At 40.5% G+C, this 15832-nt stretch overlaps 2 protein-coding genes across 4 annotated transcripts in view; one reads left to right on the forward strand and one right to left on the reverse strand.

The window, feature by feature from the left end:
• The window catches only part of PFKP (phosphofructokinase, platelet), a 71381-nt gene extending 63073 nt beyond the window's left edge, over positions 1–8308 (forward strand). For 2 of the 3 annotated variants that reach the window (XR_003371252.2, XM_026672249.2), the window contains 3 exons: positions 431–530; positions 4142–4247; positions 7764–8308. Coding sequence is in view for 2 of the 3 variants with exons in the window: in XM_026672249.2 (XP_026528034.1) it covers positions 431–530; positions 4142–4247; positions 7764–7899 (342 nt within the window). In the remaining variant the exon portion in view is untranslated. Of the gene's footprint in view, positions 1–430; positions 542–4141; positions 4248–7763 lie in introns of all 3 variants that reach the window. The other variant, XM_087945830.1, reaches the window with a different exon arrangement.
• A 1497-nt stretch (positions 8309–9805) lies between these two features.
• PITRM1 (pitrilysin metallopeptidase 1) overlaps positions 9806–15832 on the reverse strand; it is a 42799-nt gene continuing 36772 nt past the window's right edge. Inside the window, exons 24-27 of the mRNA XM_026672247.2 lie at positions 15291–15416; positions 14106–14251; positions 12553–12655; positions 9806–11117 (exon numbers count right to left, since the gene is read on the reverse strand). Coding sequence (XP_026528032.1) covers positions 11024–11117; positions 12553–12655; positions 14106–14251; positions 15291–15416 — 469 coding nt within the window. The 3' untranslated portion in view covers positions 9806–11023. The remainder of the gene's footprint in view (positions 11118–12552; positions 12656–14105; positions 14252–15290; positions 15417–15832) is intronic.

Genomic DNA, 15832 nt, shown 5'->3' on the forward strand with positions numbered 1-15832 from the left:
TGGCTGGGGATGGGAGATGGGGGCACCAAGTCGGAATGAGGAATGAAGAACGCAAATGCATCATCTCCTGGTGGAAAATATGAATGCACTGGGCTATGCCTCGTTCTGTGAGATAAATGTGAGATTATGAATCTTGTGCAAGTATAAAATCGGAAAGCATCTCCCAACATCTTCATATATTAACTCATTTTATTTACAAACAAAAAGTTTTTTAAACTACAGGGAGTCCTTACTTACAGCCATTTGTTTAGCAACTGCTCAAACTTACAAAGTGTTACCTGCTACGCTTAGACAAATGTGATTCTTTTTCTACAGTTGTGCATTTTTCTAACCCATAAATACATCCTCATAGTTTTTCCCACCCCCACCCTTCTAAAAAAAAAAAAATCTGGAAGGCAACTTCATTGTTAAATTGTGTTGATTTTCACAGGGTGGTGCTCCTTCTCCATTTGATAGAAACTTTGGGACAAAAATAGCAGCAAAAGCTCTGCTGTGGATCTCGAATCAACTGAAAGAAAACTACCGAAGAGGTAAGGGAAACGTTAGATGTATTTCATGGCTTGCTTTAATGAATCAACTGCAAATTGCCACTGGACCTGGTAAGCAGTGGGACCATATTTGGAAATTAAATGATTTTATAAAATTGTTTTATTATTAAATTTATATTCTGCTCGTTTCACTGATAAGGCAACTTTTGTAGGAAAACACCCAAGCTCAGAGAGCACCAAATAGCCCCTCAGTTCAACCCTGAGCTACATAAATATTCTCTTTTATTATTTTCTACATCATAATATCTAGTAGGAATGTCCATGAAATGAAATAAGAGACTTTTATTCCAAATCCAAAGCAAACTGCCCCATTCTAGAAATTCTGTTAGACCTTTTAGGGTTAGTTAAAATTCAGCAGAAATAAAAAAAACACACAACATATTTTGATTATTCTGGGTTTGGGTCAAAATAAAAATGAGAGAGAATCCAGAGTGGTTGAGTATATCATCCCTCTTCTCTGCCATTTCCTTTCCTGAGCTATGAGTGGACCCATCTGGCTTTGTTCTGGGTTTGATCTTCCTTTCAATCATCTCTGCTGATATCCCAGCACTGGCTCATTTGCCTCTATTTCAGTGGTGGGATTCAAACAATTTTTTACTACCAGTTCTATGGACGTGGTTTGGTTGATGTGGCTTGGTGGGCATGGCAGGGGAAAGATACTGCAAAATCTCCATTCCCACCCCAGTCCTTGGGGAAGGATACTGCAAAATCCCATTTCCTCCCTACCCCACTAACCTGCTTTCCAGCTCCGGTCTCCTGTGCAGGGCAATAAAAGAAGACCCAGCCAATCAGCCTGGACTCAGAAGGCAGAGAATAGATGGGGCGGGGCCAGTCAGAGGTGGTATTTGCTGGTTCTCCGACTACTCAAAATTTCTGCTATTGGTTCTCCAGAACTGGTCAGAACCTGCTGAATACCACCTCTGCTCTATCTTCTCATTCCATTCTTCCCCTTCCTGTCCTTCATGCATTGTTATAGAACATATTCTCCCCATTCTGTTTTACTTATGGACCAAACTTCTGGTTTGGGCAGAGACCACCTATTCTGTGCAAAGGACATTTCTTACATTTCTAATATTTAGTATTCAACTAAGGTTCCATAAAATTGAGACTTTTAACTGTGCACATAGCCATGAATGCAGACCCATTCACTTACACACAGAATAGGGGTCTCTTTACAGTGCTGTTAAGAGTAATTCCTTGCTTACACGTACAAGGGCTAAAGCATCAAAATATGCTTCTTTTAAGCAGCCTCAAATGAGTTAAATTATGTTTTGAGTGGTATCGGATTCAGTTAGCGAACCTTTCATTTATTTCAGGAAATCCAAGTCAGCCATCCTAGCAAGAATCCTGGGCAGTTTGGGAGGCAGGAATAAGAGGAGGATTAATTTTCTTTAACTTTGGTTTCATTGATCTCCAGCTAAACACTCAACAAATAGGCTGTATGTTTTATATAGGGGAATTCAATGTTGCTGTTGCTTTCAACAAGGCTGGGTTTTGTAGCTGATAGTCTGGATCAACCTTTGCAACCCAGTGCTAATCTCTTAATCTGACATGTCAACAACTATGATCATTGGAGGGATGGAACTGGTTATCCAGAAGAGCTGGAAAACTGCTGTGGCTGCACCAAAAATTTATTTCCTTATTGACTTTCTTATTATAGGATATTATTTCAGTTGAGAGATTTACACTCTAACAAAGTTTAAAATTTTTAAAGGAACTATATATTGAGTTGTGTAACTGAGGAGTGATAATCTGGAGACTGGCTGTCAAAAAATAGAAGTCCATCTAGGAACTGTCTTCATGTACATCAGAGGCCTTCTGGAACAGATCTGAATGACTTCTGTTATCTAGAGCAGTGTTTTTCAAACTTTACGATGTGTGGACTTCAACTTCCAGTAGCATGCTTAACATAATAACAGAGTTGGAAGGGACCTTGGAGGTCTTCTAGTCCAACCCCCTGCACAGGAAGGAAACCCTACACCATTTCAGACAAATGGTTGTCCAATTTCTTCTTAAAAGCCTCCAATAATGGAGCTGCCACAATTTCTGGAGGCAAGCTGTTCCATTGTTTGGTTGTTCTAATTATCAGGAAATTTCTCCTTAGTTCTAGATTGCTTCTCTGTTTGATTAGTTTCCATCAATTGCTTCTTGCCCTGCCTTCAGGTGCTTTGGAGAATAGATTGACTCCCTCTTCTTTGTGGCAACCCCTGAGATATTGGAACACTGCTATCATGTCACCCCACTCCCCAGTCCTTCTTTTCATTAAACTAGACATACCCAATTCCAGCAACCGTACTTTATATGTTTTAGCCTCCAGTCCCCTAATCAACTTTGTTGCTCTTCTCTGCACTTCTTCTAGAGTCTCAGCATTTTTACATATACTTTTAAGTTGCCAAGTTTGAAAAATATTAGTCTATAGCAAGGGTCTTCAAACTTGGCAAGTTTAAGACTTGTAGACTTCAATTCTCAGAATTCCTGAGCTAACGTGACTGGAGGAGAAATTCTGGGAGTTGAAATCCACAAGTCTTAAAGCTGTCAAGTCTGAAGACCCCTGGTCTATAGAATGCCCTTTTTATGTATCTATAGCTTTTAATTCTATAAAAATATTATGGAATTCTATAAAATTACACATTAGTTTGTTATATTTATGTCCTGCCTTCCATTCAGGAGCTTAAAGTGGCGTACAAAGTGCCCCTTCTTTCCCCCTCCCCCAACAACCCTGTGTTAAGTCTGATTTAGAGTTGCATATAGGTGCCAATATCCAATCAATGTATATGCTGCGAAAGAGTTAATGAGTAAGTGGAGGCTGCAGAGGACTGCAGACAAGACAACATAAACATCTGATGGATCCCAACCCACCTGCATTTTGTGGTGGTGCACGTCCTGCGTGCTTATTGGTTGATCTGAGTTCCTGTTCAGTGGTTTGTTTTTTCAGCGCCCGCTAACCAGAACCTTAAAATTCACTTATGATAAAATAAAACAACAACAACCCACCTATGCAATCATCCCCTCATGGCGGATGCCTACATTGCCTCACATGCAATGCTGGAAAAGTCTGCTTCAGCTTTAAGGCTGGAATGAAAATTACTATCCTTCCAAACTCCTCAGATTTGTGGTACCAAGATGCTCCTTGCTCAGCACTCTCCTTTTCCCAGGTTTTAGCTTCCGGGGTATGTCTTTTAAATAACAGGCAACCAAATTTATTTTGTCACAAATATTCTTTCTTCTTTTTCCTTGCTTCCGGTGGCTTCATGGAACACAGAAGAAGGTAACATATTTATGGATTTTCAATTTTATCAACACTGGAAAAAGCAGACCTTCGTGCTTAAAGAAGTTCTTTAAAAAAATACTAATTTTGAACATTCATTCATTATTAATTATCACCATCCCCTTGTTTGGCTCATCCTAATTTCCAAGTTTTCATAATTCCCATTTACGTTCTCCTTGTTGTACTATTTTAATAACTAACCCAGATTAAACATACCATGAAGGCTCCTCTAACACTTTCCGCCTCCCTATATAGTCTTTTGCAGTTAATATGTACTATTTTGTCACACTTCCTGTGGTTAAAACTGTTTTTTCCTCCTCCATAGGAAAGGTATTTGCCAATACTCCGGAAACTGTGTGCCTTCTAGGAATGCGTAAGAGAAACCTAGACTTCCAGCCTGTGATCATGCTACAGGATGAAACTGACTTTGAGTAAGTCCAAGATCTTTGTATACTTGTAGAACAGCCAACCCAGACCTGATGCCCCCACTAGGATCTTTAATTCCCAGTGAGCAAGATTGAAGTCCTATGTGTCTTCAGTTCTCAGTTAAGAAAGATCATAGAGATGGAAGAGATGACAAAGCAAACTTATACAGGTCATCCTTGAGTTACAAAATTCACTTAACGACCATTCAAAGTTACAGTGGCACTGAAAAAGGTAATTTATGACCATGTTTCACATATCCGTTGCAGAATCCCCATGGTCACGTGATTTTCATTTGGATGCTTAACAACTGATTTATGATGGTCATGTGATCCCTTTTGCAACCTCTTGACAATAGGGAAACCAGATTCATTTAACAACCGTGTAACTAATTTAACACCTGCAGTGATTCATTTAACAAATGTGGTGAGAAAAGTCATAAAAATGGGACAAACTCACTTAACAAATTTTTCACGTAGCAACATTAAATTTTGGGATCCATTGTGGTTGTAACTTGAGGACCACCTTGTACTCAACAGCATTATTCCTCAGTTGATTTCAGAGGCTGTTGCTCGTGCCTTTTGTTATTAAACCAGATTTCAAGATGAAGTACCCAATGGCAGAAGAGCTGAGATTTATCTTGTGCTAGCACAAATAACAATAGCAATAGCACTGAAACTTATATACCACTTCACAGCTCTTTACAGCCCTCTCTAAGTGGTTTACAGAACCAGCCTATTCCCCCCCAACAATTTGGGTCCTCATTTTACCCACCTCGGAAGGATGGAAGGCTGAGTCAACTTTGAGCCTGGTGAGATTTGAACTGCCAAATTAGAGGCAGCCAGCAGTCAGCAGAAGTAGCCTGCGGTAATGCACCCTAACCACTGCCCCACCATGGCTTCTGCATTGAGTTTGGGGATGTTCTTCAGCAACATCAACATTGCGTAGGTAAAGTGTGTTGCTTTTTCTACCAGCCCAAGTTGTCCATGGCAACTTTCTTGTTAATTCATACCAGTGCTGTTGGGAGTGGAAGAAATCGAGTTGCCCTTCACTGAAGGAGATTAATTCCAATCTCAGAAAGCTCTGAAGGGAGCCATTCATTTGTCACAGTGACTTTTACACTGCCCCATCCTAAACAAATGGTTGAGTGGGATTTTGAAATGATAATCCCTGGGGAAGCAGAAGGACAACAAAGTTGGGGTGTGTTTAATGTTATGTGCGGACTGTTATAAATATATTTGATGTATTCCATCCATTCTGCGAATTACAGATAGCTCTTGACTTCCAACCATTCATTTAGTAACCATTCAAAGTTACGCTGCCACTGAAAAAAGTCACTTAAGCCTGTTTTTCACATTTATGACTGTTGCAACATTCCCATGGTCACGTGATCAAAATTTGGACTAATGGTTTGGATCTTGAGTGAGGGCTAATCCTAGCATTCAGATTAACAGAGTTGGAAGGGACCTTGTAGGCAGTGGTGGGATTCAAAAAAATTTACTACTGGTTCTGTGGGCGTGGGTTGGTGGGCGTGGCAGGAGAAGGATACTGCAAAATCCTCATTCCCTCCCCACCCCACTAACCTGCTTTCCAGCTCCATTCTCCTGTGTAGGGCAACAAAAGAAGACCCAGCCGATCAGCTGGGACTCGGGAGGCAGATAATAGATGAGGGTGAGGCCAGTCAGAAGTGGTATTTGCCGGTTCTCCGAACTACTCAAAATTTCCGCTACTGGTTCTCCAGAACTGGTCAGAGCCTGCTGAATACCACCTTTGCTTGTAGGTCATCTAGTCCAACCCCCTGCCCAGTGGTGGCTAATCTTTTTGGGCTCCTGTGCCAAAAATTGTGCGCGTTTGCATGCTCTCATTCGCGTGCCAACTCCCAGAAGGCAATGCGCACCCCCACACCCCCTATACATGCGCATGTAATCCCCACCCATCCACCCCCACTGCCCCCTTACTTGCACTGCACCTCACAGCTTATTTTCAGCCAGTTTGAGGCCTTTTTCGGCCTCCAAAGGCTTGAGGAAGGCTTCTGCAAGCTTTGCAGGCGAAAACTAGCCCCATTTTGTCACTTCCTGTTTTTCCGAAAATACTGGAAGTGATGAAACGGGGCTAATCTTCGGCCTGCAAAGCCTTCCTCAAGCCTTTGGGAGGCCAAAAAAGGCCTCAAATCAGCTGAAAATCAGCTGTGAAGCACGCGCATGCCCAGTGAGGTAAGTTTGCCTGCAGCTCGCGTGCTGGCACAAATGGCTCTGCGTGCCACCTGTGGCACACGTGCCATAGGTTTGCCATCACGGCCCTACACTGTTTCTGACAAATGGCAGCCCAATCTCTTCTTGAAAGTCTCAAGTGGCATGTATTTATGACGATTGCACTGTCCCAGTGTTATCACCTTTTGTGACCTTCTAAGAAGAAAAGTCAGAGGGGAAGCCAGATTCATTTAACAACCATGTTACTACCTTAACAATGGCGGTGGTTCATTTAATAAATGTGGAAAGAAAGTCTATAAAAGGCCATAAAAGGGGGAAAAACTCACTTTAATAAATGTCTTGTTTAGCAACAGAAATTTGGGGCTCAATTGTGGTCTTAAGTTGAGGACTAACTGTAATTCACAGAACGGATGGAGGAAGCCCTTCTTAATGTTATGTGTGGACTGTTATAAATATATTTGATGTATCATGGAGTGAATGTTATTTTCATTGGTAATACTGTGGATTAAAGTAATATAGTCTTCAACTTACGGTTTGTTTAGTGACCGTTCAAAGTTATGGCAGCACGGAAAAAAGTGACTTACACTTAAAGAGTGTCACAGCATTCCCATGGTCAAAATTTAGTCTCTCAACAATGGGATATTATTTATCACAGTTGTAGCATCCTGATCACCATTTGTTGGAATAACACCCTAGCCAGTTTCCCGCAAGCAGGTCAATGATTCATTTTGCAACATGGCAAAACAGATCACAAAATTGAGTATTACTCACTTAACAACCTCCTTGCTTAGCAGTAGAAATTCCGGTCCCGATTGTGATTGCTAAGTCAAGGACTACCTGTATTTATTACACAATTTTCTTATAGTAAATGGGAGTCAGTGAACAATCTGAAACTTCATGAGCTGGAGCTTTTGGGGACCCATGATTTCCTATTTCCCTGGAACCCCTTTACAGTATAAACTACATCTCCTACATAAGGGTCACTGTAGGGTCTCCTGCTTGAGCAGGGGGTTGGACTAGATGACCTTCAAGGTTCCTTCCAGGTCTGTTACTCTGCAAACCACCCGCTGCTTATGAAACCATCTCACTAGCGAACATTCGGCTGAACATTGTCACATGTCATGCTGTGTAAATGGATGGCACAATGGTTATTATTTTTAATTGGTTTTGTTTCAAGCCCATTTGGAGTATTGCATGTAAGGAAAGCCACCATGAAAGTCAAATGAATAAATAAAATTTCTTAATTTTAGCTTGCTCATAGATGTCCTAACATAAACTTTGAATGACAAATTTCCCCTGTCTTTTGGTCCACAGGCACCGGATTCCTAAGGAACAGTGGTGGCTAAAAATGCGTCCTCTGATGAAGATCCTGGCCAAATACAAAGCCAGCTATGACATTTCCGAATCAGGCCAGTTAGAGCATGTGGTGAGACCAAAGGCATTAGCCTGAGTCTGTAATGCCAGGATACCCCCTGAGTGGAACTCTTGTCTCCATTGTGCATCAACAGTGCTTTAGAATATGTGTTACAGCTTCTTTTTGTAACATGTAAGTTATTGTACCAGCACTTTACGTGGGAAGCAAAAACGTTCACAATATTATCTGTTCCTGGTTATTTTTAGGCTTCATCTACTGAGTGGGACACTCCAACGATCAACTTTAAAAAACAAAACAAAACCCAGTTACCGATGTGCTCCTTATGAATAATCTGTCCAAAATCTGTTCTATGCACTCAGTGTGATGTTGTTTGTCTTTTGCACTTTTACCAGATAGTGTTTACACTCAGAAGCATAGTTATGTGTAATACATACTGAAAAACATGTGTGTGATCCAGCCAGAATAAATACTGTATTATCATAAAGTTTAATGTCCTTTGTTCTCTTGCAACTTGCACTTTATCTTTCCACCTTACTCTCAAGCTGAACTGACTCTTCTTTAGGACAAAATGTCCAGTTCATTCAGAGCCATTGTTGCTTGGAGGCTCTTAAGTAGGAGTTTAGTAGTCACTTTGGGAGTTTATGCGCAAGGCAAGTTGTTCTTCCACTTACCTATTGCAATCACTTTTCACCTTGAGGACTAAGGCAGCTCTAGTAAAAATGAAATGATTAAAAGCCACCTTGTCAGTAAACAATTACTTACAGGCCTGTGGACTTTCAAAAGTGTGTTGATGATGATGCCTGAAACACTGTTACAGAATTGCTTCAGGAAGCAATACAAGTAATTCTTGCTTAATGGTGTTAATTGGAACTGGTAGGCTTGTTGCTAAGCAACATGGCCATACACTGGCAGAGAAGGTGCTATGGAATGGTGGCTGTAAGCCAATTATCAAGCTTCTAAATCACTGTGATGGCTGGAACCCCCTCCTTCAACATGGTTGTTAACTTTGAATGGCCACTGAATGAGGACTACCTAGTCATCCACTGCCCTTTCCTCCAAATTGGCCAGGTTCCTTCATGAGTTCTGCTGTCTCCAATTTTAGAGCTGAAAGAGATTTCTGCAGATGGTCCGAATCCTTTTTCTGCTGGAGGCTTTGAGGAGTCTTAGGCTTCTTCCATGCCACATATCGTAAACTGGCATTTCTCGACTTGGCAACCTTGAGATACGTGAACTTCAACTCCCCAAATCCAAACTCTGAAGAAACTAAGGAATTCTGGGAGTTGAAGTCCATTCACTTAAAGTTGCCAAAGTTGAGAAGCACTGCCACGAACTATTGTCACTATCGGCAGTTACTTCTTTTTCTGCAGTGAGACTTGTTTTGAAAGCCAAGCATGAGGGAAGTTTTAACTAATAGTGACTCCTATCTGTCCAGGTGTCATTCTTTGCAATCTTTGGAAAGAAAATGAAATACTCAAGTAGAACTTGAATAATATGGCCACAATGTTCCATCCTGTTAATACTGAGTGCTCACATAAGACACAAAACCGAAGCTGAATGAACAAATCACACCATGTTCACATGATACAGAAATCCCCATGCCTGAGACCTCCTTTCCCTAAAGTCAAAGCTATTTAAAATCCTCTACAACAGCCCCAATAAGGCAGAATATCCTTAACATAAGGCACTGACTTGCCCAAGATTGAAACAGGAAACAAGGAAAGTTAAAATTAATTATGCCCTGTTTTCAGAAATAGTAACGGACCATGATCTAAAGAAAATAGACTGAAAACAATTCTACAATTTTATAAATAGATGAATGCTACTACAGCATTTTGGGGGAGCTTTGACTGAAATTAGGACCAGCTGTCATTCACAGCCAGGAATAGCTTGACTTGTATTTGTTTCAATCAATTCAATATTTATTGATTAGCCCTTGGGCTGTATCAAAGTGCAGAATTCTAAAAATGAATTATTACTAAAATTTCATAAAAGCAATTTAAAATGGAATTGGGCAAGATACACTTTAAAATACTGGAATAAAATACAGTCTAAAATGAAATTGGATAAGATACAATAATTTAAGATATAGATAAAATATGATAAAATTATATTTCAGTGTCACCTCTGCAATCTACCCTAATCAGTCCCACATATGCAGATCTCAACTGAACCATTTTGCTTAAGTACTGTGCTGTGTTAAATGTTATTTTCAGGCCACACGTAAGGTAAGTTGTTTTGATATGGAGGTCCCAATGGGTCGTTTGGTATATAGACCAAGGTACCTGGTCTCTCACCGTCTTATACAGGCAACAAATAGGATGTGAGCCAGGTTTTCTATCTCTGCCGCACCACAAATGCAGAGACATCCATTGTAGGGTATAGAATGGAATCTCCCCTATCTGACCATTGTGTCGAGATGTTTGAATTTCGCTCATGTAAATATCTCCCCAAGATGTTTTGGCATTTGTAGCTTCAAATAGCTGTCTATTTGAAAAGTATGTTTGTATTTGCTCAGCCATTTCAAGTTCACCTCATTAAGGATAGTTATATCCTTTTGATTCTATATCCTTGATTCTTTGGGCAGCTTTTTAAAAAAATCATTCTCCTGTTACACAAGAGACAGGAAGACTACAGCTTCTTACACATTTTTTTAGTTTAGTGATCCAGGAGATTTGTGATTGTGGTTTTATTTGCTCTAGTAGAATCATTTGGGGGGTCCATTTCATTGATTTTGTGCCAGTAGTTGTATGTTCTAATTTTGGATAGTGCGTGAATTGTATGAATTCCCAATCTAGCTCTAACTGCTGCAGCAGATGTTCTTGGATCTACACCCAAATGCTGGAACTGTGTTCTAGTATTATGGTTGAATATAGACCTCAAACCTGCTCCATAAAAAAAGCATAGCGGTAACCTTAGCTTTGTATACTATATATTTGTTGCATAATTGCTGCAGTTAAGACAAAGATTGGTGGGGTCAAGAGAATGTGGACCCATGACAAACTTCAAATCCACGTACTTTTTCAAAATAAAGCACTAGTATCGGGCTCTTTTGAGATGACATGATGCAAGTAATCTTTTGCTTCAATAAAACTTTTACAGTCCTTTTTCACAAAATCTACTTTGATAATTGTGGCATGAGTTTGCTCCTGTTATATTTCCTTCTATGACTTTCTTTAGATGGCTTTTATGGCTTGCTGTTTTATCGTATAACCCAGGAAGGATCCTTGGCTGTTTCTGGATTTTCTGGTCCAAGAATAGCCAGTCCTCTTGTACTCTTCCCAGCAATGAGGAATCTGAAAGCAGAAAGACATCTGTTATTCCAACCAAGAATGCTTGAAGACTAGTCTTCCTTTGAGAGGCACGTCTCATCTGATCAGGGTAGAACAGAACAATCTTCATGTCATGTAGGAGGCAGTTTCCTCTCCTTTGATAGGCAAAGACCAAAAAGGAGGCCATTCCTGAACTCTCCTATAAATTATCCAAACTTATTAAATATATCTACAGTTCTTAATAGGGGATTATGACAATTCAAACTCACAAATTTTAAATGATGCTTCTTTGTATGTACTGACATGCAGAGATAGAAAACAAATTAACAAAGAACACCTTGACTATATTACTTCTAGCTCTCCATCCTAATGGACTTGAAACCTGAGTTATTTCTTCTCCACAGCTCCTGCTGTTGTTCCTTGATCAGGCTGTTTAGCACACAACTCTGTTTTCCTGTTTCTAAGGCAGTGTTCCCCAACCCTAGCCATTTTAAGATGTGTGGACTTCAATCCCCAGAATACCTCATCCAGAGAGAGTAGAGCATGCTGGCTGGGTTATTCTGGGAGTTGGAAATCCACACATTTTAAACTGGCTAAGGGGAGAAAACACTGCTCTAATTAGTGTTTACTCACCTTTGGGGTAATCGTGACCTGGATAATTGAGAATCTCCATAGATTCTTTGCTGTAGTCATCAAGGAGCCTCTGGCAGCTTGTAAGACATTTGGGTACCACCTTGCTAGTACTGGATGCTTTTTTATGTTATGCTTTTAACTCCATTTGCTTGAGCGAATAACAAAACTTAAAATCTCTTTATTCATTGGTGTGCTAGATGGAATGGATATTTAGTTTAGGAAAGAGAGCTTACCCCTTAAGGGAATGCTTCATGGGAAATGTAGTTAATGCTTCATGTAGTTTATGTCACGTGGTCACATCTGTACTCCTGATTGGCCATTGCAGTGTGAGTTAATGTAGAGATTCATTCAATGTTCAATCTGTAACTTTAAGTAGTGTGAAAGAAGGTGACCTTTATCCCATAAGAGCCAAAGAAAACTCCCGTGTGATGCTGGAGTCCAGGCAAGAATGCAAAAAAAACCTCCCCCTGTCCAACCAGATTAACCCAATAGCCAATCAGGAGTACAGATATAACCACGTGACATAAACTACATTTCCCATGAAGCATTCCCTTAAGGGGGCAGCTCTCATTCCTAAACTAAATATCCATTCCAGCCAGCACAATTGGAGTATCCACTTTCTCAGGATCCAAAAGAACCAATTGCCTAGGCACCTTGATCACTGCCCTGACACATGGCAAAACACAACCACCAAGTGAAATATGATATGGGCTTGAATCGGGAGAGAAATGTTCATGGGCTCCCTCATGCCAAATTAAATGGGCCATGTAGCAAATGCCTCTGTTATAATAAAATAAAATTTAAAAAATATATTAAAAAACCTCACTTGTTAGCTGCATCTATCAGGCTCTCCCTGGAGACAGCAAAAAGATGTTCTCTGTGCCTCTGCTTCATCTCATCAGAGATCCCATATAAGAAATTATTCATCCCTAAAAGCAGAAATCACAAATGCTAATAATTCATATCAGTCTTAAGGATAACAGCACCAGATGGTTATCTTACACTTCGATTCCTCAGTTCATAAAATAAATGGATCCATTTGTTAACATGCATTCCCCTTTAATTTATTTGTCTGGAACAATATGCATATCCAAACATTATGCAAATCAGTTCCAAGTAATTCCTCCCATTATTGATGCATTTGCATTCTATCAAACACAAACAGCTCAATATGTAAACACAGAGAATAATTGTTTGCCTTAACTGAAACAGTAAATGGATTTCTCCTCTCAAAAACATAATAGAGATAAGTGAATTCACTTGCAAAGTAATAGCACAATTTTCAGAATTCTGGTTTATTTACTATCAACCATCTAGAGTTATTTAGAGCTTCTATGGGTATTTAAATGGCTGCACTCAATCTCTGCTTAATTGAAGTTCATTTTAGTTTCAAAGCTACCAAGCATTTTGTCATGCTTGGAAGAAGCCTAATAAATAGATTAGCATGCTAAAGCCGCCAGATTCTTACTTTATGAGAATTATGTTAGTTATCTGCACTTCATCTTGGTGTCCTAATGTGGTGCCAAAAATCCTAATTACTTATACAAATGAATGGAATCAGAGCTAGCAATGATTGATAAGAGACCTTAGTGTAATGGCAAACAGTTCAATTAAGATGAGGACATAATATCTATTGGTCGTGTCTGTAGGTTGAATGGTATTGAAAAGGTGGTGCAGAGTAGAGCGACTAAGATAATGAAGGGGCTGGCCTTATGAAGAAAGGCTGAAAATTTGGAGCTCTTTTTGTCTAGAAATGAGGCATATGAAAGACAACATGATTAAGCTGTACAAAATTATCCACAATGGGGATAAACTGGATAAGTAGAAGCTATTTCACCTTCCCAAAAATGCTAGAATAAGGTTACTCAATGAAGCTGAATCCTATCAGGACAAAACTTTTTTTTTTTACACAACATATATTGAAATTTTGAAATTTGCTACTATCACGTGTAGTTCTGGCTCCCATCTTAGTTTCAAAAAGAATTGCACTGATTTGTGGAAGTCATGGGGATCAAAGCTGTCACCAGTGTGACTACATCTGAATGTCATCTGCTAGAAGACTAATGGGTTTCCTTGTGCAGTGGTTGGGCAACGCAAGAAGAGTCAGATGATCCAGCAGAGCATTTCCACAAAGGTGGATGTTTTTCTCTAGACTCTACCATGCATTGCAACCTTTAAGGAAATGCAACATTTACTGCTCCAGCCTTTATTCTTCCCATCCCCATTTGATTTCCTCTATACATAAGCAAATGTTCTCCAGAAGCTAAGTACGGAAACTATGGCTGAGCCAACCATCAATGCGAAAACTTACAAACAGCTACATTTCAGGGGAAGCTACTTGCATTCATGAGCTCAGGCCAACAAGACAAGTTTACCTACCTTTGTCAGACGGAGCAATTGGAGCATCTACTGATGCAAACACAGCAAGTTTGGCTTCATCGATGTCTTGCTGAGTAAACATCCCTGACTTGGCCCATTCTGCAGCCTTTTCAAAAGCTGCCACAGTATTCATGGAGTTTGGATCCCTATAACATCAAGGTCATTGCAGTTAAGTTTACAGCCAAATAACACTTCCCCTTTTACTTGTGTTGGATCAACCCAAAATTTAACTATCTTGCCCGCGCAATAGATACATTTTCTGCATGGCCTTAGGGCAAGGGTCTTCAAACTTGGCCAGTTTAAGATTTGTGGACTTCAACTCCCAGAATTCCTGAACTAACATGACTGGAGGAGGAATTCTGGGAGTTGGAAGTCCACAAGTCTTAAAGCTGTCAAGTTTTGAAGACCCCTGCCTTAGAGAAACAGAGTCAGTATCTGAATTCTTCATTATCTGCATTTATGTCGTTGTATGACCAATGGAAGGAGTCACACCCTTGATTTACTGATTATGCGCACACATCAAATTAACACAATATGCTGGGAGCTTTTACTGTACGTGTCCAGATGATGGTTTACTTAATCTGGAGGCCAACTTTTGAATTAAACTACTTTCAACCAGGGGTGGGTTTCTACCGGCTCTGTCCGGCTCTGTAGAACCGGTAGCTCTGAAGAGCAGTTCTATATCTGCTGATGTTTTTGCCCACCCGCCTGCCCGGGTTCTTACCTGACCTTTATTTCCTGCTTTTTCAACTTCAGCTGCCGCACGACGCACAGCTGCAGTCAAAAAGGCAGGAAAAAAGTCCTTTTTCAAAGGCTGCTTCTCTGCACACAGCATGCTGATGACGATTTACAAGCGTGCTGCGTGTGCAGGGAAGCCCATCGTAAATCACCGAACTGATAGTTAACCCTGTCGGATCCCATCCCTGCTTTCAACTGTTAAGAGCCTTTGAGTTGTGAGATGGGAAAGCTAACCTCTACAAAGTGAAAGCAACCATAAACTATTCTTGTTTTTCTAATTTCTTTGTGAATTTTCCATATTTGAGCCCATTCCTTTGACATCCTGAGAAGATCAAAAAAGGCTGGTATCCATCACAACAAAACCAGAAAGTTGGGGAAAGAAACATTGGTCCATGCCAGTATAAACCCTTCCACCACCACCTCTACCACCCAAAGTCCGGTTGTTACCTATAGGAGTAGAAATTGAATATCCCGTTATGAGAGATATGAGCACCACCGCCATAAGCACCTCCCTTCTCCCTGATTTCCGTATGCAGGAATTTTGCTGTCATTAAACGGGCCAGGAGGCGAAGGCTGAAAGGAAAGAGATTAGCAGGGGATGTTAGATAAATCTTTGTCAAAAGTTCAGCCTCATTTGAGGTCCAGGGAAAAAATGGTGAACTGAAAACAAAAGCGAACCAATGACTATAGCAGAATGAAAAGCTGGAGAGTAGACCAGCTCTTTGTAATTCATCTCCGGACAAGAGGAGGACTTGAGATTGATCACAGGGGTCATAGGGGTCAGCAACCTTAAACACTCAAAAAGCCACAAAGGTCCTAACTGGAAGTCCTCTGTCCGATTCTGGAGCCAACTGGAAGACCAGTTCCCCCACTATAGTCTCTTCCTAGGGCAGCCTCCTTTTTCCTCTACCTGTCCTAACCGAAAGCCCTATCAATTGTGGAGCCAAAGAGCAAACAGCGAGCCGCAGCAGAGAGATGAAAGAGCCACA

The sequence above is a fragment of the Notechis scutatus genome, chromosome Z (genome assembly GCF_049901735.1).
Source record: "Notechis scutatus isolate UNSWTSFEM ecotype Mainland chromosome Z, rNotScu1.2, whole genome shotgun sequence".
Classification (NCBI taxonomy): Eukaryota; Metazoa; Chordata; class Lepidosauria; order Squamata; family Elapidae; genus Notechis; species Notechis scutatus.